Here is a 23,822-nt window from a genome sequence, read left to right as displayed (position 1 = left end):
CATCTGACTTGTCCAACTTAATCAGACACAGTAACATGTTAACTGCTTATCTATCTTCGACCGAGTTAAAGTGGGATCTGGCATAGATAATATTGCGACCTTGTGTTCTTGCTTGTTTTAGTACGTAATTTTTGTTGCGCTTCTCTAAACCTCGGCAATGCGCCGGATTATAGGATTGTGATTGGATTGGGGTTCACCTGAACAGGTCACTCAGCTGAGACATGGCAGCTCCAGTCCGACTAGTGCTCTGAGTCCTATATTATGTACAAGCAGCCACTATAAGATATATCGGATCGGATTTCAAAATTCAGTCTTAACATGGATGTTAGATCTCGTAACGCCTTGCAAGGTTGTTAAACATACATAGTTTAAGATTCGCTGAAGACTAATTTGTGACTTAAATGGTTTGTAGAAGATCTACATACACTGGCCTTTCAAGGCGAGTACTTTTTTATTTTTGGCATACATGTAGTATATAGTTGAAAAAAAGAAAAGAAATTTACTAGCTATTTCTTTCGATCTAGAAGGACATCCTCTAGACAGCGACAGTCTAAGGAGTGAAGGAGCATCTCGGGAGTAAGTGGTCAACCCGAGGTTTCGGGCAAGGAGTACCCTGGCGTAATACTTATCCAGAATTCCAAGAGCGCTTCCAAGGGCTAAGCGATGGCCCCCACGTCACTGAACCTTCTGTAGCTGCAAGGCTAAGGCGCTGTAGGTGTTATGCAAGCCGTTACAGAAGACGCTGTACGAGTGACCTTCAAATTTTATTCAGACAACACAGCACATGATTTCGGACCGACATTTTGTTCGTGACCAGGCAACTATGAAGTGAAATGCGGTCGTATGTATCTTTGTCACGCCTAGAAGCCAAGAGCCACGGAAAGATGTCCCGCCCCGGAAAGCATTCGGACATTTAACAACAGTTTCTTCGAACGAAAGCTTCATCCACTGATCAGCCCACTCTGCATGTTCGCTAGCGACAACGAGAACTTCATTCGCATTCAAACCTTGATCCTATAGGGGTCCAGCAGCAGCTCCATTAGACTGAAAACATTCGTTAAGAGGGACGGAAGCTCTTATAGTATAGTCGACGGTGTTCTAACATCCTAAAGCTACTACAGCACTCGCCCCAGTTTCCTTTCATGAAAACACTCTGAGATGTGTCGATGACACCTTGAAGGGCACACTATGTACTAGCATAGTCGGCGCTTTTCGAGAAAAATTACCTAGAAAGGAGAATGCTACACATGTGGGTACTTGCCAAGCATTGTGAAGAATGGGGCTTTTATATTATCCACTTCAACATTTTTTTTCTTTCTCTTACACCTCGTCAATGGCTACACAATCAACAATCTGCAATTTATGCATATTCAGAAAAGATTAGCGTCTGCATAAATTTACTAGTTTCAAGCCCAGCCCATGGTTGCCACCGAGTCGGAATCATACCGGAGAGCTTCCGAAGTTAATAAGCTTAATCACAGACCTATTAGTGGCAGGCACAGTTGGATCCGATCTCCATTTCTGTCACTGGTAGTATCATTATCCGTTGTACGTGATGTCTCACAAAGTGTGGATCGATTTCAGGCAGTCTAACTCTACACAACACGGAGGGGCAATCACACCACAAATCCCTGTCAGAGGAATCTCTATGTCACCTGTAATGAGTTTTGATCTGCTTTATTCTTCAAATTCTTCATTTCGGGTGTCTCCTGGGTCGCAACAATTTGGGAAAAGTGCATGTTCTCACGCCTTTCTGTCCTAGGCGGTCATGAGGCATTCAACATTACTTATGAGATCTATTCTATATTCTGTCACTGTCCGTTTTTTAACGATAGTGTACTAAAGGGGAACTCTATAGCTGTGTTCAAAAGAGCAAAAAGAAGAGAAAGAGAAAAGGGTATTCCAGATAGGAAGGCCATGAGGACTCGCCTCTTAAATTCATGCCTCGGGGAAACGATGGAGAAACTACAACGATTAAAGAATAATTAGCGAGCGGATTTATTCCACATGAGACGAAGATCTACATGGCCAAGACACGCCATTTTTCGGCCGCTGCCTGAAGTTCGCCTTAGGTGGAGAACGTTATCTACAGGTAACTCCAACGGAGAGCATTGGGCAGATCATATTGGTCTTACATGTAAGAAGTCGAAGCTATCGAATCCTTCGTGCCGTTATCCCGTTCTCCTGCCGCGTTGGCATGTAATGTACGTAAGGCAACTGGCCACGATCCGAGAAAATAGACAAGCTGCTCGGAATTTTCCTGCATATCATTGACCTGCTCATACTCACTATGTTTTAATAAAAGGCGTTCTATATGATATGGGACTGCAACGCAGGCTGTTGCTGGGTTAGTCTATGTGTATCCACCCTTACCTTATAAATTTGGATGTGGGACGGAAATGCAGAAGATGCTCCGAAGGAGTGGATTCTAGCATCAACAGTCACAACGGCTCAGTACTAGCGTTGATCGTCTTCGCCCTTTCGTTCCGATTGGATGTAACTACTATTAACCAATTTAACCTTGGGTAAGGCCTTGCAAAAACCATGGTGCAGCGCGATCTTCAATTTCAACAATACATATGCTACGTTCACTAAACCCACTGCGCCTGCACGGATTCTGTATCGTCCCTAGTTATAAGCTAGGTGGGGACTGCCCTTACACAAGTCCGAAGTCGGGTTGCTTTTTCTAATCCCTGATCAATGGCCCTACCTTGATCTCTACCGCAACCCCGTCCTAGGCAACGGCAGAGGCAGACAATTTAACAATGTCTGCCAGTGTGGCTGATACCCATGATAAAGGTCCTCGGATTCTGGCAGTGGTATGGACATTATCAACCCTTACGACTATTTTCGTCGCTGCACGCGTGTATATCCGTCAATGGTTGATCCGCAATGCAGGTATTGACGACTATATTATCGTTGTGTCACTGGTAATGCCCCTGGATTACCTTCGCACATCAGAACCTCACAGCTTACCGCGTACAGTGCCTAACATTAACATCCGTGGGAATGACCACAGCAAATGTGCATATGGGATACGGAAAGCATGCTTGGTTCCTGGAGCAGAGCACCGTGGAGACGATAAGTTTGGTCAACACAATCAGCTTTGTAATCGGCATCTTTTGCTTTACCATTCCAAAAGTCGCAGTAACCGTTCTTTTGACTCGGATCCTCAATCCCAGCCGTTTACAGCGTATATGGCTATGGACGATGATTGGAGTTACGGCTTCGGTGTCATTTGTATGTATATTTTTATTGGTGTTCCAATGCGACCCCCCTCAGGCCGCATGGCAGCGCCGCCTCGTCACCGAGGGCAAAGCGAACTGCAATGATGTACAAATTTTGATTAAGTATGCCATCTTTAATGCTGGTAGGTTGTTCTTAGCTCTCAACCGTGAATATGGCTGATTTTGAGCTAGCACTATCCGCCAGTGCTGACCTGTACTTGGCCATATATCCCAGTACTGTCCTCATGAAACTTCGCATGCCATTGCAGAAGCGTCTAGCACTTTGCGCTGCCTTGGGCATGGGGTCTATGTATGTTAATTCTCAACCACACTTCCTGGACGATAGCTGATCAATGCCAGTGCCGCGGCGACCGCTATTGCAAAGAGCACGCAGTTCCCAGACTTTGCCCTGCAGGATGACTATACATGTGAGAAATCTCGAGCTGCCGTTTCTCCTGGTTTTTGCTAACAACACCAGATGAAACCGCGGATCTTGTGATGTGGACAAAGTAAGGCAGCCAGAGTCTTTCTCAACAACTCATGCTAACGATTTTAGCATCGAATCCAATGTTCTCATTTTAGCATCGTGTATTCCGACTCTCCAGCCGATCCTCGAACTGACGCTTAGGGGACACGTTCACACCAGAAGCCCTCGAGGGAAAGACGCCAACTACCCACGCGATTCCGTTTTCCAGAGAACCGGACACAGAACAAACCGACGGTCGGATCGCTCGATTACGCACGTCGAGAGCCAGGAGAGTATCCTTGGAGCCGAAGAACGGAAAAATAGCCATCCCCTCGGTGCTATCGTGCGAACAGATGATGTTTCGGTGGAATTCAACACTAGATCGGGGCATAGCATGCCAGAGAGGCATATGACGTGGCAGATTGCTTAAATGCTTGCGCCACGAGATGTGTGACCTTCAGTCGGTGTATCAAGGAGGATCCCTATGTTACACAATTTGTTTTCGTGTGCCATATTTATTTTAGCCAGGCAGGCACATAGATTTCTCTTCTAGTATGACATTCATGACCTGTATACTTATTTTGTTATCTCGATTTATGTCTACTACGGGGCTCGCACAGTGCGAGATCCACTTCATGTTGTTATCTCTATTATACTATTATCAATCAAATACTCTCAGCCCCTGAGCGTATCGAGATTCGAATGATTCTCCCAATCTATCTCTACCGCTAGATCCCATCCATGTGGACCAGTTGTCTTACTTTGAGCCATATTTGGTCCCATCTAAACGCCTGTGCAAAAGTACGGGATTTATTTTGGGAAATATTGGTCGTAGCTCGGAAGGATTCAAGTTTCAACGGCCATGGACTAGCGCGATCCTTTTGGTAAGCTCGCGCAAATAAATGTTAATAACTAGGAACGACCGTTAGAAGATAAAGGGGGCTGAGTTCTCTTAACATCGCTCTCTGTCTAGTATACTTGGCAGGCCATGGACTCGGGACCTACCTTACCAGGGCCTGCCCCTACACTTTATCATGAAAGTATAACGATGTCATTTTCGGGTTTCACTAATATTTTGTTGCATTTCCAGCCATCCACATTAAATTTCAACTCTTGCAAACAATTCAGCTCTCAAACTTCTGAATGCCACGCAAAACTACACAACAAGCACACCACAGCCCAACTCACCGATTCGTACATCATCTATCACATTAAACAGCTTACAAAGAAAATATGACCTGTCAACCGTTATACTTGCTAGTATGAGATATCACGACTCTACTAGACAATGCAGATTGCAGAGAGCATTGAATCTAGACCGCAAAGCCCAACCCTACTCGGTTCTTCTGGTAATCCCGATATGTTTGGCTTCGGCATGTTCGGTATCCAAGCTCCACCCGGACCGGCAAGCCGGGAAGGCTGGAGCACATTCCGTGGGTCTCTTGGCATATGATACCTTGTCTTTCAATCAGAAATGAAGTGCATGGCCAAATTGACAGCCGCTTTGAAGGTCTGAAGTCGCTGTTTTGATACTCCAAGAAAAGTCGGCTTAGGCCACCGGGGCTGTTCTGACCTGGACAAAGGAATTGGAGATGCAATATCCACACCGGGTAAAACCGGGATACCGACAATACTCACACGTGACCGGGTCCTTGATGCCCAAGGCATCAATAACAACACCAGTTCGATAAGATAAGCGTGTCAACAGCGTCATCCCAGATCGCCGTCATGGATATCGTTCTCTAAAGCTCGCCTACAGACCCAACTCGTCGAGCAACACCAGAAAGCAACTAGGACCGCATTCACAAGATCCCAAAGAACCCCGATCCTATGATATCATAAGACTCCAACAACTCAACCCCCAAAAGTCACCCCACCACCAACCCAAACCATTATTCACCGAAGAAGCCCCAAAGGGCAAAAGCAACATCTCCGCCCCACAGTCCCATATAAGAACTCCCAACTTAACTCCATTACCCCTCCAAACCTCCACGTTTCACACCCGGAAACAAATCCCCAAACTGCCCAAAATGGTCTACACAATCGTTGTCCGTACGTATTTCCCCTTTCGCTCCCTCAATGGCTTTTCTCGGGAAGCGCGTTGATGCTAACTCGACTGGGTGGGAATTAGACATGCGCGCGAAGCCCGACGAGGAGTCTATCTCCAAGCTCCACGCGAAGCTTTTGGAGGCCTCGGCCGTTTACTCGAAGGATAAGGAGACTCTCTCCTGGTTCGTTATGCAGTCTGTCCATGATAAGCAGGACTTCTGTATCGTGGAGCGTTATCTCAATGAGGGGTCTCAGAAGTATCACCTTGAGAACCCTTACTGGAAGACTTTTGATCCATATGTCATTCCTCTTTTGGAGAAGGATATGGATCTCAGGAGATTTGAGGAGTTGGTTCCTGAGGGTGAGGAGAAGAAGTAATTGTGCATGGACCGGGTGTTGTGATGTATAATGTTTATGCGAGGATGAAACAAATGTCATGTCGTACATATATTTTTACGTTACTGGAGCATGTTAGGTCCTAGAAGGAAAACTGAATGGGATTCTCGCAATTGCTGCTGGATCTAGTGCTGGAGGTGCTACTTGTAGAGCCGCTGCTACTATATATATATCAGAAGCACTCAACGACTGCTGACATCCTCGCACTGGGCTCTTCTCAGGGAAAGCCATTCAGGCTTTGCTAATAGTATAATCCCCAATAATGCAACATTACCTGTGCAGATCAGAATATGATAAATTACATCTAAGCCATATTATGCGATGCTGACCAGGTTATCGCACCCTACTCAAATCTCGTATGGCCCATGCACTCTCCGGTCTTTCTTCTACCCATAATAGTGAACAGCACCACCTAATTGAAGGATAATGGGCCTTCCTTTTCTGTTGGTAAATATTGAAGCTTCAAAGATTTACCCGCATTATCGAAAGTCAATGCCATGCATCCGAGAATACCATGCTTCGTATCGCTCAAGGCTACAACTTTCGGCGATGAAGTCAATTCCGTGGATGATAGGAGAGTATGACCGAACTCCGATACAGAGAACCTATTATCATTCGACGAGAGTGCCGATCATCTCGACTGCATGAAACGTACAGTTGTGGTGTCACGTGAATCCATAAGAAGCTCCTACACGCTGGACGTAGCAGATAGAGCTATCCACAAAATACATACTACGAAGCTGAGCCCTTGCGCAAATTTACTTTGTCTTTACCTGATAGCGAGCTCTGAAGCATTATGGTGGGCCAATCGCCGAAAGAGATGATCCTGTGCATCGAGGATATAAAATCTGCAGCGGGGCAGAAGTTGCCCGCATCATCCAGAGGTGCGGGGTGATACCAATATGAGCATTCCACGCACAATGGCATTGTTACTGATTACGACACGATCCAGATTTCTACAACGCAGGCTCGACGGACCAAGTCACCGTAGCGGAAAATTCCACGGCCTATGGGAAGTACCGTCTGCGTCCGCGGGTACTGGTTGACGTCTCGGAGACAGACACTAGCACCACCGTGTTCGGACAGAAGATCACCTTTCCGCTATGTGTAGCGCCGGCAGGCATCCAGGCAATGGCACATCCGGATGGTGAACTGGCGACAAGTCGAGCGTGTGCTAAGCGACAAGTCCATATGGGTGTCTCGTCGTTCGCAAACTATTCTGTGGAGGAGATCCGAGCGGCTGGGCTTGACATCGGACCGATACAGCACACCATGCAGGTTTATACCATGCAAGATCGAGCACACCAGGAGCGCATTATCAGACGTGCCGAAGCGGCGGGTTGCGTCGCGATCTTCCTAACGGCGGACAGTCCGATTCTTGGCGTCCGGTACAGTGAGCACCGGAACGATTTCCGAGCTCCCGAAGGCCTAGACTTTCCCATGCTGGAGAAGACGTCGGAAATGATTCGAGCTGAGCGACACGAAGATGGATTTACGGGAGTCAATTCAAGCTCACATTCGTGGGCCAGGGAAATTCCCTGGCTTAGAAGTGTGACAAAAATGCAGATCTGGATTAAGGGCGTGCTAACGGCGGAGGACGTGGAGCTTGCCATACAACACGGTTGCGAAGGAGTCGTCGTTAGTAATCATGGAGGTAGACAGCTTGACGGTACTCCAGCCACGATTGACGTCCTTCAGGAGTGTGTTAAAGCTGCAAAGGGTAAGATTCGAGTACACATCGATGGGGGTGTCCGGAACGGAACGGATATTTTCAAAGCCCTGGCGCTTGGCGCAGAATGCTGCTGGATTGGACGGCCGATCATCTGGGGTCTTGCGGTAAGTCCGGCTGTCTAACGTTTTTCTGTCCTCCAAGCGGCAGTGTCACTGATCACGTTCTCACGGTAGTATGATGGAGAGGCGGGCGCTGGTAAAGTGCTGGACATTCTGCATACGGAGTTCAAACGCTGCATGCAGCTAACGGGTTGTAAGAGCATAGCGGATATTTCTCCGGCTTCGTTGGGTGTGGTCAGAAGTGATGGGCCATTAGCCCGGTTGTAACCTTTTCCGCCAATTCTCCTTTCGGTCTGTCGGTTCCTTTGGTTACTCTGCAATTTTGGGAGTGTTCCATTGCTCTGTTGCATAGAGAGGGAGTAGTTGTGGCTATGTTATAGATCGGTTAGGCATGCGGATAGATCGCAATTAAAGGGGAATGAGATGAGTTGACGGATGCGGAAGTCCCGAGAGTTGAAAGAGTGAAAATTCACCAAAAGGGGAAAGGCGTCAGGGCACGTGCCCCGCTATTTGCTTTTCTCCTGTGGAGACAATCCAATTCTGGAGTTGCGATTTCATTTCCTTTCTGAACAGTCGAGACTCTCTTTGATCACGAACAGAAAGCGAGACAAACAATGCACGCATGACGGTGGGATCTTGCTCCTTTTATAAACGAATACGACCGTCAGCTGGTCGTGTCTGGAACTCTGGTTTCAGTGCTATTTATAGCAGATGTACGGAGCATATGCAAGGAATCCAATGTGATTGATCCCCACCAGCTTGAGATTTTGAGAAGACAGTTTTGGGGTGGCACCTTTAGCTAAAGGTAGCCTACGTGCCCTGACTTTCCCCTGCCCCTATCGCCTGAAAGTTCATCATTACGCCCTGTTCCGTCCCAATGTAGGGGTAGTACCCTGGGAGAAACGTCGCCCAGAAACTCAATCAAGAAATAACCATCTTGTCCAGTCTTGGACAGCAGAAAGATTCGTCACGGACGGAGCAACAGTCCGGGGAAGACATACTTACGACGGAACCGAAGACGATCAAACCCAGGGCAAGAGCGATCTGGGACTGACATGAACCCCTAATAAAGGACGAACAGGCAGCCAGAAAAAAGCCCAAGGACTTGGCGCGCGCTAAACCCCCAAAAAAGCAGGCAGCGCGGTGATCCCATTGGCCGAAGCGACTGTGGCGTGGACATCTTGGCGGATACACTCGTCCCTTGGCGTTTCACTGCCAAAACTTCCCTCTTCTTCTTTCCCCCCTTTAAAATTCCACCACATAATAATAATGTCTTTCCCGTCGCCCCTGGGAAAAAATAAAGCTCCGTCATACCAGGCCCTCCCATAGCTGGAGGTAAACTAGGGCGACTAAACCAGAATTAAGCATAAATCACGTTCATAATACATACTTTACAACCTACAACACGCAACCCCTCCATGCGCGGACTAAGTTGGCAACAGCTCGGCGGAGCTGTCCTGCTCCTCCTTCAGGGGCAGGTGGCCCTGTCGGCGCTCAGCGTGCAGGTGAATAGTAAGGGTATGTCGATGTTTTCCATTTCCTAATTTGGTTATGTGGGTGAAAGAGTACGAGTTCTTAGGGCATGGTTTCCAGATTCGTTGGCCAATGCGGGGAAGGAGATCGCCGATCCTATGATGGACTTCTATGCACAGAATCAGACGGAAGGTATCCCCGGCAAGCTCACCGATACCTGGTACATTGCTGGCGCCATGTTCATGACCTTGATTCAGTACTGGGCTACCTCTGGCGTCGAGCAATACAACAAGGTCGTGTCACATGACCTTATGTTCCAGTCGGGTGAGAATTACGATTACTTCTCGTCGAACTATAGTCAATGGCTGGTAGGTTTGAGACGTGTCCCATGGATAGATGACATGATTAACCTTGACCAGGGAAACGATGACCAAATGTTCTGGGGTCTTGCCAGTATCACCGCGTCGGAGACCGGGTTCCCTGAAGTCTCGGGTAAACCCACTTGGACTTCCCTGGCTCGTACCGTTTTCAATATGCAGGTTGAGCGATGGGATGAGACTGCTTGCAATGGTGGTCTGCGCTGGCAGATCTGGCCTTACCAGGCGGGTTATACTATGAAGAACTCCATTTCTAACGGTGGTCTTTTCGAGTTGTCCGCTCGCCTAGCCCGGTTTACCAAGAATGAAACCTACGCAGAATGGGCAGAGAAGATCTGGGATTGGTCTGCGAGCTCACCTCTCATCCTCACCGACAAGTGGTATGTGGCCGACTCAACATCAAATGAGAACAACTGCAAAGACTCTGGCAACAACCAATGGACGTATAACTACGGAACCTTTTTGTCCGGTGCCGCGTTCATGTACAACTACGTGGGTTATTCCATCCGAGTCTGCCTGTTTTCTGGCCCGCATACTGATCTGTAACTAGACCAATGGTGACGAGAAGTGGTTGAAGCGCGTCAATGGCTTGTTAGAAAGCACCTTCGCCACCTTCTTCCCGTCCACCTACGGCGGTAATGTGCTGTCCGAGGTGGCCTGCGAGCCTATCATGAGCTGCGATCGTAACCAACTGGGCTTCAAGGGATATACGGCTATGTGGCTGGCCCATACCGCCATCTTGGTTCCCTCTACCGCGGAGCGAATTACTCCCAAGTTGCAAGGCTCTGCAGAAGCAATCGCGAAGCAGTGCTCGGGTGAGTCTGAGAATCTCTGTGGTGAAACATGGGGCAAAGACACTTGGGATGGTATGAAGGGCCTGGAAGTTCAAATGGCCGCATTGGGTGGAATTACTTCGAACCTGATGCTCTTGGAGAGCAAGTCGCCACAGACCATCGATACAAATCCCGACGCAGCTGAACATCACATCGATAATAACGAAAACAGCAGCAAAGACCCCACCAAGGCGAAGCCGATTGAGACAGCAGATCGGGCCGGAGCCTGGATCTTGACTGTCATGATCGCCGCCGGTGCGATCGGCGCCGTGGGGTGGTTAATCAAGACGCAATAAGGGCTCGGGTTAGCTTTTTATTTTCATGTACAGATCGTCGCGCTCAAACTGGTCAGGTGGGACATACCTTTGCATTCAGGAAATAGCTTTCGTACATTATGTTTTACTACTATGCTTTCGTTTCATCATGACACCCGATAAATACTTAATTCAGAAGATATATCAATACCCTCCTTGACCCATATTTCCGAGCCTAAGAGAGCGCGTTAAACCTGAGAATCAGAAAGAGAAAGCCAAACTTTACTGGGCCAATTTGCGATAAGTCAATTGTATTGTACCCTACCCATCAAGTGCCTGCGCAACTTGTGTCCAATCCCCAAATCCATAAGCACCCGGCACAAAGGGCCCATCAAACAAACTCGCTAAAACCACACGATCCGTCTGCTCCCCTTCCCATGGCTCCCTCCCATGCTGCGCAATAACATTATCAAAAACCAACACATCCCCCTCCTGCCACCGATGCAACACCCGAATCTCATCCGTAATCTTCGCTAAATGCGCCAGATACTTCTCCGGAATAGGCGTCCCATCACCATAAAGCTGATGTGTAACATTCTTCCTCTCGTCGTTCGCCTGTAGCCTCTTATAATACGACGCTAGCCCAGTAAACAGGGTGGGCAGATTCGTCCCCGGCTGCGTCCGAATCACGGGCAGTCGATGGGTCAGCACAATCCCAGTCTCGGTCCATTCCCACGTCGTATGTTTCCCACGACCATACCGAGCAATCTGTGCTTCGATCTTGCTCCGCTTCGTCTCTTCACTGTCACCATCTTGGATCTCTTTTCCGAATGCCTGGCGCAACGTAGAACCACCCTCATACTGCTTCTCAATATTATAAGCAACCTTACTCAGTATCCCCTTTTCAGCAAGCTCATCAATAAACTCGGGTATCTCCGCCTGCGCACGACGGAACAACTCTAACGACGAGGAAATCGGGGTCTCCCCACCCTTCGCCGGAGCGCGCTGATTATAAAAGAAGATATACTCCGGCGCATGCGGGACCTGCGGCGACTCGTTGTGGTTGTAGATCTGCACGTCCTTCGGTGCCTCGTTGGCGGGGGCTACATTCGGAGCCAGTAATGGGCGATCGACTACGATGCCGATGATCTCGTGCGGCTTGTATCCGAAGGCATGGGCGAATTTGCTGAAGTCGTCGGCGTTGTGGATTGGGAGGTCTCGGAAGAGGAGAGTTCCGTGGCGCGCGAGGTATTTGGTGAAGGTTTGATCGCGGGATTGTAGGGTTTTGATGGTTGAGATGATGGAGTCGAGGGTGAGGGATTTCTTGCTGTCTCCTGTTGGGCTTAGGGCTAGGGGGATCACGGTGTTGCTGGGGTGGGGTGGGCCGAGGATGCGTTGGTTGGTTCGGGGGAGAGTAAAGGGTTCGAATGTTATTGTTGGAGATGGGTTGTCCGTGAGGTGGAGGTTCGGTATGTTCAACTGTTCGATAGAGGTAGTCATTGTGTGTCTATATGGATTGGATTATTTGGATCTTGGGGAAGGATAATGATGTCGAACTACTGGGTATATATAACTGCTCTCCATCCCCGCATCTACTATCCCCATGCGATAGGTCAATGATGTGCTCAGTGGCGCCAAGATTGCGCCAACCCCGCCATTTCACAGCTGCTTGTGATAATCGTCGAGAAAAACAAGGATTGCTGGTCATGAGTGGCCAATCTCGAGATCGCGTCACAAGTCTAGATTCCCCCTAATCGTTCCTGGAGGTTCTTGACTTTGCAATGACCGAGGTTATATAGCTATCATGCAAGGGAGGGATCAAGTTGCGTGCTTGGGAAAATGATGAAGTGTGTTTATCTATAATAGTCAGGAATCTGTCCACATGTATGAACCTCCGAGGGGCAAGACATCAGACAAAGCAAGGACGAGTGGTGAACACTGTTCTGTTGTTCCAACATGACAATAAGCGGCAAGTCTGGTGAACAAATATCCCAAACACTATCAGATAATGGCACGAACCATTTTCAAAAAAGGCGATCCTTCTTTCGCAGTACCCTATTCCAAATCCTCGTTGTTGGCCTCTGCGCCTTCTGTGCCCCAGGGATATGGAGCGCCATGAACGGATTGGGCGTGGGTGGATCACAAAGTCCTAACCTCGTGAACGCCGCCAACGCCCTGCTCTACGCCTTCATGACGGTAACCTGCTTCGCCGGCCCCTGGTTAACAAACATAATCGGATTCCGCTATACACTGGCAATTGGCTCGATCGGCTACCCGCTCTACGCAGCAGGTCTGTACCTGAACAACCGCACCGGCGCAACCTGGCTCGTCTATCTCGGCTCCATAACCTGCGGTCTCAGTGCCGGCTTCTTCTGGAGCGTCGAAGGCGCCATCGCAACAGGGTATCCGGAACAGCACAAACGAGGTCGCTACATCGCAACGTGGTTCACATTCCGGAATTTCGGAAACATCATCGGCGGTGCCATCTCCCTGGGCATCAACCACAATGTCGACAAACGCGGGCAAGTCGGCTACCAAACTTATCTCGGCTTCATCGCCATTCAATGCTTGGGTCTACTTTTTGGTCTTCTACTATCGAACCCAGAGAAAGTCCAACGCGACGACGGAACTCGCATCGAAGCGCCCAGGAACATAAACTGGCGAACGGAACTCCGCGCCATGTGGCGTCTTGCCCGAAGTAAATCAATTCTTCTCCTCACGCCCCTGTTCTGGTACTTCGGCTGGATTCAAGCATATCCGGGTACATACCTGGCAACCTACTTCACGGTTCGCTCCCGGGCTCTCGGCAGCTTCCTCTCAGCCGTAGTCGGAACACTAGCCACCTGGCTGGGCGGTACACTCGTCGACCTGCCCTGGCTTCCAAACCGGAAGGCAAGAGCCATAAGCACATACGTCCTCATCGCTGCCATGAACACCACAACCTGGATATGGGCCGTGATCATCCAAAACGAATACAGACATACAAAACCGGTTCTGGATTGGGCGGACCAAAGTGCGTTTGGGCGCGGATTTGGGGTCTACATGTTCGAGCGGATTAGTTTGGGCATGGTCGAGAACTATATCTATTGGTGTATTGGGAATCTGTCCGATTCACCCGGTGATCAGATTAGATATAGTTCTTTGTTAAGGGGGATTGAGACTGCCGGTGTGGCGGTTGGGTTTGGGGTGCAGGCTGTGCCGACGGCTTTGATTGTTACTGCGGCGATTAATCTGGGTTTGTGGTGTTTTGCGCTGCCATTTAGTTATTATGCTACTTTAGTGGTTGTGAGGAAGTTCGCGAAGATGGGGTTGTTAGGGCAAGAGGAGAGAACTGTATCTGCGTCTCCACAGAGAAATTGATTGGATAGAATTAAGCCTATATGAGCTAAATCTAGACTGAGACACAGTTTCCGTCGACCACATTATTCATTGTTCTTAATTGGTACCGATCTCACTCAAAATCACATCTGCAGCTTTTTCCGCCATCATACGGATAGACAGAACAGGGAATGTGCCAGATATACGAGGCAACGCAGAGCCGTCGACGACGCGCAACCGGTGAACTTCACGAACCAGAAACTTGGAATCAAGAACGGCCATCGGGTCATCATCGGTACCGATCGGACAAGTACACATAGCATGATCTCCCCCATGCGGTATCTGATGTACAGACTCAACAGTCGTGTACCCTGCAGTACGAGTCGCAAAGGTGAGGTCTCAATCCCAAGACACGCATTGTACCCATGACCTCTTTTCCCAGGAGGTAAGTATCCATTTTTCTCCAATCCCACGAAGTATTTCAGCATGTTCTCCGCCCTCCATGATGAGTCACCAGTCAACTCAGCCATATAGTCGAAATCCGAGCGATATGGGTAGATAGCAACCAGGACGTTGTGTGCGGTACAGCCTCCTAACGTTCCAGCTCGAGGGTAGAGGATGCCTTTTATATTCGATCCCGGGGGAGGATCAATACCTATGTGTTGCCTTCCATCTGGCGTTCCGTAGACTGTGTTGAGATTACGAGCTTGACGCGCCTCGTCGGGATAGTGCTGAACGTAAAAGTTCTATGACAGAGCTGGGTCTTCATAAGCTTTCGGTGCGTATCCGGGGACACTGTAATTGAGGTTATGACCTTGGTCGTTGCCGGCTTCTAGGAGAAGGGTCTTATGGCCCGCTAGAGCAAGTCGCGCTGCTAGGGGGCCACCACCGGCGCCCGATCCGACGACGATGTATTTGTATCCTTTGAGATCGATGGCATATGTCAGAATAACTGAGAGAGTCAAAATGCCAAACAGTCGATTGATGAGCATAGTATGATAGTAGAAATGTCTCTTATAAGTTGGGATTACTCCGTATCACTGATCTTTTGTACTGGTGATGTGATGCTCTGTGCATGTGCTGTCCGTCTGAAAAGTAGTCGAACGCCCAGAAGTACATAAGGAGGTTGCAGCAAAGTGTTTCCCTCTTGCCCAGGCTGAATACGAGGAGCATTACGTGAAGCAAATAGTGGGATTTAGAACTGAAGGCTCACATGTACCTTGTCAGCTGGAACCATTCCGTCATTCCTCTTTCTGACGTGTAACATTGTACGATACTAAATGGATTCCCATTCATATTAAATACCTATTTCTTAACTACTATGCCCTCCTATTGAAGCTTTCCTCTGGCTACTATCATCCTATAATCGAAGGGAATCGTCTGATATAGCCTCATTGCATTGGCAGTATGTACCAAACCCGACGACATCTAAACAGGCATCTAGTGTAACTACATCCAGGCCTCAATCCATACCAACCAAAATAGAAGAGAACTGTACTTCAATATATGGATGAACCATTCTCAACCTGATGATTATCTTCGGGGGCTGATCCTTAGGGCATACCAAGCCAAGCCATATAAGGCATAGACCCAACACAAGTCGAACTCCGAAACTACTCCGTAGTCCGATACCTACGGAGTTCTCACCCCTCACAAAACCCCATATATATAGCCACCCCTAAGTACTTGAAACTATACTTTATAACTAGATCCCAGTTAGCAGATAAGAAAAGCAACAATGTCAAAAACACCCACCCTTCCACCTGGCTACACCCTCCGCCAAGGCTACCCCTCAGTACGAGATTATATCCACCTCCGCTCCGCCTCAGGCCTATCCCCGCATAGCGCAGCCCAAGCAGAGGCCGCAATGCGCGGTAGTTGGTACGGCTGCTACATCACATACAATCAGATCTCAGAGCCAGACAACAAGAACATCGATTTATCGCGCTCAAACAATACAACAAGCGATGAACTCATAGTCGGGATGGGCCGTGTCATCGGCGACGGAGGCTGGTATTTCCACATCGCCGATATGGCCGTGTTGCCCGATCACCAGCGCAAGGGACTAGGCGATGCCATTTTGAAGAATCTCATGAGCAGAATTCGTTCGCTGGCACCTCCTCCGGAAAGAGCGGCGGATGGGAGATTGATGGGTACCTATGTGAGCTTGTTTGCTGATGTGGCGGGTCGAAAGTTGTATGCTAGGAATGGGTTTGTCGATTCGATGCCGCATTCTATGGGTATGGTGCAGTTGTTGGACAGGGAGTCTGCTTTAGATGGTGGGGTCTCTGGGAGTTAGCGGTGGTAGTTTAGTATGCGAAGGTGGGGACTGCTTGAGGTGGGTTTATCTTGTCTGGGGTACTGGACGATTCAATATCCTGTGTGAATCCACCAAGTATGTTTGTACATACAGAAGTTGCTGGGTTATGGTTCCCTCCAGCTATCATTAAACTTCCTCGCAGGTGGTGAGATTAACTTGAACGAAAGCCTATATTCCTTGCGATTAAATTAATATATACATCATTAACTATATGATTAGCACTTCGGTATCTGTACATTTGTCCGGTACAACACCGTTATAGATATCCATCAAAAACGACTGTGCCCTGGGGTATCCCCGGAAGAGCGCCGGAATATGGTCAGCCCCAGCCACCTGTGCATAATGTATAATAGCCCCATCATTACAATACTGTTGTACCAAATCGGTCGCATTTCCAAGACTACCCACTGTGGTATCTGCTGTTCCTTGGAACACAAACATTGGGAACTCTGGGACCCCGTGTTGGCCCATCACCCAGACGGTATCCAATAGTTCCGCGAATTCAGAGACAACAGCCCAACCATTGTCAAAGAACGCCGAGATATTCTTGTCGGCCAGTTGAGGAACATAGCCATCACTCGAGTTGAAGACGCTGGCTGCACACATTGTCATTGCGAGATCAAACTCCGACTTAAACTCTGGTTTGAGATGCTCTTCGATATACTCGGCGATCGGAGGGAAAGCATTAGCAATGCCGTTCAGACCGCCCACGAGTAGACCGGAATTGCTGGTTCCATCAATGGTAGGAAAGGCTTGAGTCGCGTTGACAGGAAGACCACCGATTGCAGCGCCCGCTATGTTTACATCTGGCGCATACGATGCCTGAAGTTCTCCTGCCCATTCCGACGCTGAAGCGCCTCCGGAGTAGCCGAACAGAGTAGTCGTGGCATTAGATTGGATTCCGGTGATATCTGTGGAGTTCAAAACGGCGCGGAGCGAGTCAAGGACGCCATATGCTGCCTGTGTTCCGACTGTATAGGAGGATTCAATGCCCTCGTAATCTGGTATGCTAAGAGGTATGCCCGCCAACATGAAGGGTTCCGCCAAGATGGAAAGCTCCAAGACGGGATCATCGACCGCTGTCGGAGCACCAAACTGGATCGTATAGGATGGCGAACAATCGAGGTTGGGGCTGTCGTATGCCACTTGGTAGGAAAGCAGACGATCAAATTGAGCATTGATCGGGATCAATACCGTTGTTACCGCATAACTAGGTTGGTTCTGAGCGTTCGTTGTGCGGTAGAGAAGTTGGTGAGCACTCTGAAGAGGGGTGGGCAATTTTATAATCGACCCGATCGTGACACTGCGTGTCTTTAGTATAGTCCCTGGTTCTGATGCTTCCCAGTCTTCGTCGGGTGTATAGAACGGGTCCTGACTCGGTGGGAGAGGCTCATCTTGTTTTGCTGAACCCAGGGGCAAGATATTTTTTGCCAGTGACTGGCTGATGGTCGCCAATAACAGGACTATGGAATATATCGCGATCGTGAAAACCATATTGGCGAAATTTCCTCTGACAATATGGCTGAGTCAATTGTATTAGAATTAGATTATGCAGACACTTCAGTGCCGTTATATCAATCTGGAGCTTTGGTCATGACGATGCCGAAATAACAACAATAGACCGTGGATATGTCCCCTTATATCCATTATCGAGTCCACTGGTGTGTTTTGAACTTTGTGGTCCCCGGAAACTTCAGCAGAGTGAAGCCGAACGCGTCGCCCACTTGGCCGAAACAGGTAATCCCGCCTGCAATGGGAAACCCTAACCCACCACAATATTGACATTTATTCAATGAAAACATCAGTGCGCCCTGAAAAGCTAATGGCAGAAAATAACATGGGAAAGTGCGATAGAAAATAGAAAGATCGGCAGGGGAAAGTTCGATAGGTCATACGGTTGCGATGATCGCCCGCGTGTAATACCAAATGTGATAAGTAGGGCCGCGCGGAACTTACTATTGTGAATGAAATTGATAGCTCTCATTCATCAGCTTTGCTGTTCTGGTTGTTTGGCAATATGTATCCAATCATCATGCCGAACCTTGGCTTTCAGCCCGAATGACGTTCGACCACGACCACTTTTAGCTCCACAAGAGCATTCGCGATTATCGTATTCTGTACTACGAGGAACTGAATGAGAAAATCGATACACTTCTCCTGCAAGGGTATTTTATATGAACGGATCTAACAGATAGAGATTGAGGATGGGCCGCTCCAGAGGGCCCCCAAATCCTATAGGGCGTACGGTCCACTTCGCAGAAAGAGGGAGGTTCCAGAATAGGACTCAATATATCTTTGATGTCAGCTCCTTGCGCATACATTGAGGTCATAGAACGTTCCAAAGGATATGGTTTGGATAAGATTTTATTGAAGATTACTGTACTTAGTTTACGGGGACTTTAGGGTTCCAAACCTTGCATGAGGAAATGGTGCATGGACGATCCTTTAAAGTAGGCAAATATGGTGTAGACGTTATACAAAGCTCCTACGTATGCAGCGAATAATATTGTCCCACAGCAAGCTGCAACTGATAGAATACTATTATGTAAAACTTAGGCACCGACATGCGGAACGAAGAACCATTGGAGTAGGTAGGCGGGGCATTCACTGTTTACTTGAACGTATCGCGTGTATATCAGATTCTCCTTACGTCCCAGAAGATGCTCCTTACGTCCCAGGCAACATAGACACCGTAGCTAGATCGATACTCGGACATCTGGCCGCGAATATGCAGTGTATTATCTGTGCGAGAAAGGCATTGACGCGGGCTAGATCTCATATTCTCCGGACACCAGACACGCTATAACTAGTATACGAGAAACTTAAACGCACGTCGATGTTCACTTGAAAAAAATCTCGACCTTTGTGACTAGAATACAACTATGTATACTCCAATAACCACCAGCTCGCCCAGAACGCCCCATGCATCCACTTTCATTACATCAATCATATAATTAGACTTTATCCGAGTATATACCTCTCGCAGGATCCTTCCTCCAAGCCTTAATGTTCTCTATACTACTTTTGATCGTCCTCCACCCAAGTGAGTAGTACACTAATCCAAGCAAAGCAATCGAATATCCCACGATCTGAATTGTGCTCACATGCGTATGCCAAAGCACAACCGAGGCAACGATAAGCAGAATATTCTTTGGGATACTGACAAGTGTCGTCGTCAATCCCGACGTCTTTCCGATCTGACGACATTGTTAGCCTGTTAGTTGCTTTCATTGGACCAGGTGACTCACGAGGACAAAGATCGAAACATTGAGCATGAATCCCACCACAGCATTGGCCAACAGCGTCAAATAGCCAGTGTTAGGGACAACACTCCAGTGAAAATCCCTGAGCTCCGTATTCCAAGCAATAATCGAGTTCATAACGGCGCAGACCGGCGCGGTATAGTAGAGACTGACGAGCGGGTCCATTTTCTGGCCGTCTTCAGACAGCAGAATTTGCATCATTACGAGACGGTTCGCGTCGCAGACGAGACTCGCCATTTGGTAGAATATGCCGAGTAATGAAAACTGGATTTCACCTGATACGGCAAGGCCAACACTGCATGTGATGATTAGGATGTTAATTAGTACCTCCATTGAAGGGGTTGCTACCCCCCATGACCAGCTGACGAGGAGGGTGACGACTGGTCCGGCGGCCTGCAAGTACTGTCAGCTTCAAATTGTCTTTGTCGTATAGAATAAGATCGACAGGAGCGAAGGAGTAATACCTTCAGCATCTGAATAAATGATATGTTGAGGTAGAGGTAGACGATATTCCCGAAGACAAGGCTGCCGCTATATAGCAGACCAATGGGAACCATGGTGCGTGCATACAGTCGGCTATTCATTTCGATATTCTTCCGGCCATCCAGGAATGTCGTTGTCCGGGCCAGAACTTGAGTGACCACGGTAGCAAATATAAGGTGCCATGTCGTGAGAAGGATCGCTGCAATTGTTTAGCAGGTGAAAGCACACTCAGATAGCAACCCACTCACGGTATCCTGACAAGACAGTTAGTCGGAATAATTTTCTTGCAAAGCGACCGTATTGAACTTACTGAATTCCGTCGAGTCTAATATCCATTTATTGAATAAGACCGTAAGGTTTGACCAGAAGACCCAGGATCTGATCACCGTCAGCTAGTCATGGCAAGAGTGGGGACCCAAACTACGTACAGAATATCTAAGGTGATATTCCATGTCGGCCTCTTGCCGCCGTTGAGTTCTTGATATGCCATCTCACCCCTTTCGTTTCCCATGGTATTTCTCCGACACAGGGAAGAAGTTCAAGATTTTTCGAATTGGCTCTAATCACAATCCCAGCCCCCGATCAAAGGAAGAAAAGGCGGCGGAGCGATGTAAGACAGGTCGTTACGTGGGGTCCATTTGGCTAGAGCGCGTCTACTATTGCTATGAAGTGTTGAGTAATAAGTGTACGCGCAGAATCGCAATACAACAACGAGCAATATGGAAGAAATTCATGAGCTGGCTCCGATGATTACTTAAATTCGTGCTTTGGAGGTCTAGGTATCATTCGACTGGTTGTACGGAACTAGCGGAAGGGTGTGATTGCCCGTTGCCCTAACCAGGTGATTAAAAATGGTTGCCTGGGAGCACCTTCCATTCGCTGAACGCGCTCCACATTCCCGTATAATCCCTAACAAAAAAGGGTTCAAGCTAGTCAGAATGCCTAAACTGCGCCCGCTTCGCCGTTTGCGACAAAGCTCAGGGTAGGCGCGCCCCAGGAGCCGAGTCAGTTACCAGTCGATGCTACCTTGATTCTTTTTCTTTTTATTACTCACTGTTTAATTGAGGGTGGGGAAATGCCGGTTCTTCCTGCTCGTTTCCTGGTCCTGCTAAGCTTCCCAGTCCAAATTGTTTGGGTCGATGAAACCTTGAAATGGAAGTCATCTTACATTCCTGTACCGAGGGTCCAGACTCCAGAGCCAGGCTGAGGAAAGTCATCGGCAACACATGTCACCCGGATGCGGAATGCAAGGGACCCGCCCCACTGCTTTACCATTCAAGCCTTTTAGTATTCCGTTCCAATCGCACTATTCGAGCACTAAAAACTCTGGACAATGGTCATATGGGTGCCATGTTTTGAGTCTGACATGTTCCTGACCAACAGGTCAAACCGTGGTATAACAGGATTGAAGTCGTCGCGTATATTGTAGTAATATGAATATTAAGAACTCGAAGTGATCCATTTGTATGGTAAGAAGAAAAAGAAAACCAGAATCTTTGGATATACAAGTCTCACCAAGAATGGGTACAGTACGTAATGAAGTAACTAGGCCAGGCTTCCACCTCCATCAATCGCTTACACTCCTCTGGATCGAAGGTAGGGTTCTCCCACGCTGCCTGACAGACGGAAGCATTGTTCGCATCATCCACCCAACTGAAGGGGTAGATCTGCTTTTCCGGCAGGAGTACCAGCGCATCTTGCATGTGCGCGCCCATGGCAAGCTCACTCTCATCACAAAACAACTGCCACGATGCCTGCCGCCGCTGGATAGTCTTGCAGGCATGCTCTCGCAATGAGTTGTCTTTGAAGTTGTCCCAGTATTTCTTGATCATCAAGCTCAGTGCGCCGGGTCCGGTCAGACCCTCAACAGACCCATCACCAGTTCCCTCGGGGTGCTCAATCACGTTGAGAACCGGAAGAAGCCAAAACGGGTGACCGGGGGGTGATGCCATCCAACCGTTGGGCACCGCAGCGGAGCTCAGGATATCTACAGTGCGAGCCATGCGTCCCAGGAATGCACGTTGCACGGTAGTTTTTTGGAATGACGGTGCAGACGAGAGGATATCTTCATGTGCGGCAAGAGCGGTTTCATGGCCGGCAAACAATGGCGCTACAGGGCGCAAGGCTTCGGTATCCACGTCGGCGTACATCCTGTAAGATTAGTTACACTGCAATAATTGGCAAGATAGAGCGTTTCGAAGGACCTACCCGCCAAACAAATACATATACAAGTTGCGGACAACGTCCGCCCGAAGGATTTCTTTCGGGAGGCTGTCGTAAGTCTGGAGAAACCAAGGGAAATACTGTTCAACAAGCATCCGATTGGTTTCGTCATCCCAAAGCACATATTCCCAGTCCGAGTTCTGAGTACGCATGCCGTGAACCCAGTCTTGAGCACGCTCGCTCATATTGCTCCCCGCTGGAAACCATGTCTGATGGATAATCTTGGGAATCGTGGTTCCATCACGGGACAGTGGACGCGATAAAAGAGTACGAGCAGGAAGTGCACGGGCGATTGGAGGCGAGGAAGCTGGCACCACCGAGGGCACGATAGATGAGCGGAATGGGTAGGAGAGAAGCACAAGAAAGACAGAGATGCCGAGGAAGAGCTGAATTCTCCGCCGAGAGAGGCAGCCAAATGGAGAGTCAGCTATCATTCTGAAGCAAAATACCTGCGTTATTTCGAGTGTCGTAGCAACGAGCGTCTAGGTTATAAGCATGTAGAGAGAATATCGAGCCTCGACAGCTCTTCGTCGAGCTTGCCGTATCGAAATATCTCAAATTTACAGATGCATCGAATCTACTATGTTTAAGAAGATCCCGAGTGAAGAAATTAGAAATGGAACGATACCTTGTTGCGCAATCACTGCCCTGATCCTGGTCCAAGAGACCGTTTCCAGTCTTTACCCCCAGTCCAGACCCGCCTGCCGGAAACGGCGATTTATGATACTTGAATTGAGTAGATCTCCCATCGACCCGGCTTCGACACAGAAATCATAGGTCATGTCAGCGCTGTTGAAACAGGTATTAAGAAGTTCCAGTTCTCCTCGTTACAGGCCAATGTAGCATCTGTTAACACCTGTTAGAAGCGCAGACCCCACCGACCAAACGACGCGTAAAACCGGTGATGCACACCCGAGAAGAACAGCCATAAACGATTCATTCATCCGGAAATTAAGTGTGTAATACATCGAAGCGCGTCTTTCAAAACTAGTTCACTAGCAGTTGCTAATGATAAAGACGACTTTTCCTGGGGTGTTTGTCTTCTGTTACCTACTTCAGTCATGTTGCTGCGCACAGTGATGGGGAGCTATGCCCAGAATGGAAGCTAGCTCCGGATCAGGCTTAGTGCGGTAGCAGCAAGCAACACTGGCGGCACGGCTCAATAGATAATCCTGTCCTCAGGATAGTCATGTACTATGACAAGGCCTTGTAAAAACTGCATATAAAGGATTCTATGTCAGACTATACCGCTCTCTTCATGGTGATCCGCAGATCCATATTTATCCATCTGTATAATATATAATTGATTCCGGACAACCAATATTCCATGATCCGTCATTTCAAAACAT

The 23,822-nt window shown here is 48.4% G+C and overlaps 11 protein-coding genes across 11 annotated transcripts; 6 read left to right on the top strand and 5 right to left on the bottom strand.

The window, feature by feature from the left end:
- The first annotated feature begins 2,428 nt into the window (after positions 1 to 2,428).
- On the top strand, positions 2,429 to 4,402 carry F9C07_1934609 (uncharacterized protein). The gene is made up of 6 exons (XM_071508505.1): positions 2,429 to 2,930; positions 2,986 to 3,370; positions 3,420 to 3,537; positions 3,588 to 3,655; positions 3,706 to 3,736; positions 3,784 to 4,402. Exons 1-6 carry the CDS (start codon positions 2,766 to 2,768, stop codon positions 4,121 to 4,123), a joined length of 1,107 nt encoding a protein of 368 aa, XP_071367345.1. The 5' UTR covers positions 2,429 to 2,765; the 3' UTR covers positions 4,124 to 4,402.
- Positions 4,403 to 5,723: 1,321 nt separating this feature from the next.
- Positions 5,724 to 6,120, top strand: F9C07_12681 (uncharacterized protein; the record flags this gene model as incomplete). Its single annotated transcript, XM_041295366.1, has 2 exons — positions 5,724 to 5,745; positions 5,825 to 6,120. The coding sequence occupies 2 exons, from the start codon at positions 5,724 to 5,726 to the stop codon at positions 6,118 to 6,120; spliced, it is 318 nt and encodes a 105-aa protein (XP_041151290.1).
- Positions 6,121 to 6,934: 814 nt separating this feature from the next.
- Positions 6,935 to 8,196, top strand: F9C07_12680 (S-2-hydroxy-acid oxidase; the record flags this gene model as incomplete). Its single annotated transcript, XM_041295367.2, has 3 exons — positions 6,935 to 7,022; positions 7,091 to 7,974; positions 8,044 to 8,196. The coding sequence occupies 3 exons, from the start codon at positions 6,935 to 6,937 to the stop codon at positions 8,194 to 8,196; spliced, it is 1,125 nt and encodes a 374-aa protein (XP_041151291.2).
- A 474-nt stretch (positions 8,197 to 8,670) lies between these two features.
- F9C07_1934722 (glycosyl hydrolase family 76-domain-containing protein) lies at positions 8,671 to 11,048 on the top strand. Its single transcript, XM_041295378.2, has 4 exons — positions 8,671 to 9,447; positions 9,523 to 9,770; positions 9,822 to 10,271; positions 10,330 to 11,048. The coding sequence occupies exons 1-4, from the start codon at positions 9,348 to 9,350 to the stop codon at positions 10,906 to 10,908; spliced, it is 1,377 nt and encodes a 458-aa protein (XP_041151292.1). The 5' UTR covers positions 8,671 to 9,347; the 3' UTR covers positions 10,909 to 11,048.
- Positions 11,049 to 11,187: 139 nt separating this feature from the next.
- Positions 11,188 to 12,366, bottom strand: F9C07_12678 (uncharacterized protein; the record flags this gene model as incomplete). The annotated part of the gene is made up of 1 exon (XM_041287538.1): positions 11,188 to 12,366. One exon carries the CDS (start codon positions 12,364 to 12,366, stop codon positions 11,188 to 11,190), a length of 1,179 nt encoding a protein of 392 aa, XP_041151293.1.
- A 228-nt stretch (positions 12,367 to 12,594) lies between these two features.
- On the top strand, positions 12,595 to 14,289 carry F9C07_1934615 (major facilitator superfamily domain-containing protein). The gene has a single exon (XM_041287536.2). It carries the CDS (start codon positions 12,823 to 12,825, stop codon positions 14,224 to 14,226), a length of 1,404 nt encoding a protein of 467 aa, XP_041151294.1. The 5' UTR covers positions 12,595 to 12,822; the 3' UTR covers positions 14,227 to 14,289.
- Positions 14,290 to 14,301: 12 nt separating this feature from the next.
- Positions 14,302 to 15,790, bottom strand: F9C07_2216492 (uncharacterized protein; the record flags this gene model as incomplete). Its single annotated transcript, XM_071509678.1, has 3 exons — positions 14,979 to 15,790; positions 14,615 to 14,915; positions 14,302 to 14,555 (listed from the first exon to the last, which is right to left on the bottom strand). The coding sequence occupies exons 1-3, from the start codon at positions 15,174 to 15,176 to the stop codon at positions 14,302 to 14,304; spliced, it is 753 nt and encodes a 250-aa protein (XP_071367344.1). The 5' UTR covers positions 15,177 to 15,790.
- Positions 15,791 to 15,922: 132 nt separating this feature from the next.
- F9C07_12675 (putative GNAT family N-acetyltransferase) lies at positions 15,923 to 16,483 on the top strand (the record flags this gene model as incomplete). The annotated part of the gene is made up of 1 exon (XM_041287537.1): positions 15,923 to 16,483. The coding sequence occupies one exon, from the start codon at positions 15,923 to 15,925 to the stop codon at positions 16,481 to 16,483; it is 561 nt and encodes a 186-aa protein (XP_041151296.1).
- A 10-nt stretch (positions 16,484 to 16,493) lies between these two features.
- F9C07_2205875 (secretory lipase-domain-containing protein) lies at positions 16,494 to 17,998 on the bottom strand (the record flags this gene model as incomplete). Its single annotated transcript, XM_071509618.1, has 2 exons — positions 16,494 to 16,603; positions 16,741 to 17,998. 2 exons carry the CDS (start codon positions 17,996 to 17,998, stop codon positions 16,494 to 16,496), a joined length of 1,368 nt encoding a protein of 455 aa, XP_071367343.1.
- A 1,460-nt stretch (positions 17,999 to 19,458) lies between these two features.
- F9C07_12673 (glucose-6-phosphate/phosphate and phosphoenolpyruvate/phosphate antiporter) lies at positions 19,459 to 20,761 on the bottom strand (the record flags this gene model as incomplete). The annotated part of the gene is made up of 6 exons (XM_041295377.1): positions 19,459 to 19,701; positions 19,753 to 20,160; positions 20,232 to 20,449; positions 20,499 to 20,504; positions 20,561 to 20,628; positions 20,679 to 20,761. 6 exons carry the CDS (start codon positions 20,759 to 20,761, stop codon positions 19,459 to 19,461), a joined length of 1,026 nt encoding a protein of 341 aa, XP_041151297.1.
- Positions 20,762 to 21,648: 887 nt separating this feature from the next.
- Positions 21,649 to 23,580, bottom strand: F9C07_2287310 (nucleotide-diphospho-sugar transferase). Its single transcript, XM_041295379.2, has 3 exons — positions 23,102 to 23,580; positions 22,459 to 23,050; positions 21,649 to 22,401 (listed from the first exon to the last, which is right to left on the bottom strand). The coding sequence occupies exons 2-3, from the start codon at positions 22,905 to 22,907 to the stop codon at positions 21,762 to 21,764; spliced, it is 1,089 nt and encodes a 362-aa protein (XP_041151298.1). The 5' UTR covers positions 22,908 to 23,050; positions 23,102 to 23,580; the 3' UTR covers positions 21,649 to 21,761.
- Between the last annotated feature and the right edge of the window lie 242 nt (positions 23,581 to 23,822).

Source organism: Aspergillus flavus, chromosome 8 (assembly GCF_009017415.1).
Source record: "Aspergillus flavus chromosome 8, complete sequence".
Classification (NCBI taxonomy): domain Eukaryota; kingdom Fungi; phylum Ascomycota; class Eurotiomycetes; order Eurotiales; family Aspergillaceae; genus Aspergillus; species Aspergillus flavus.
This window is presented reverse-complemented; position numbering and strand designations above follow the sequence as displayed.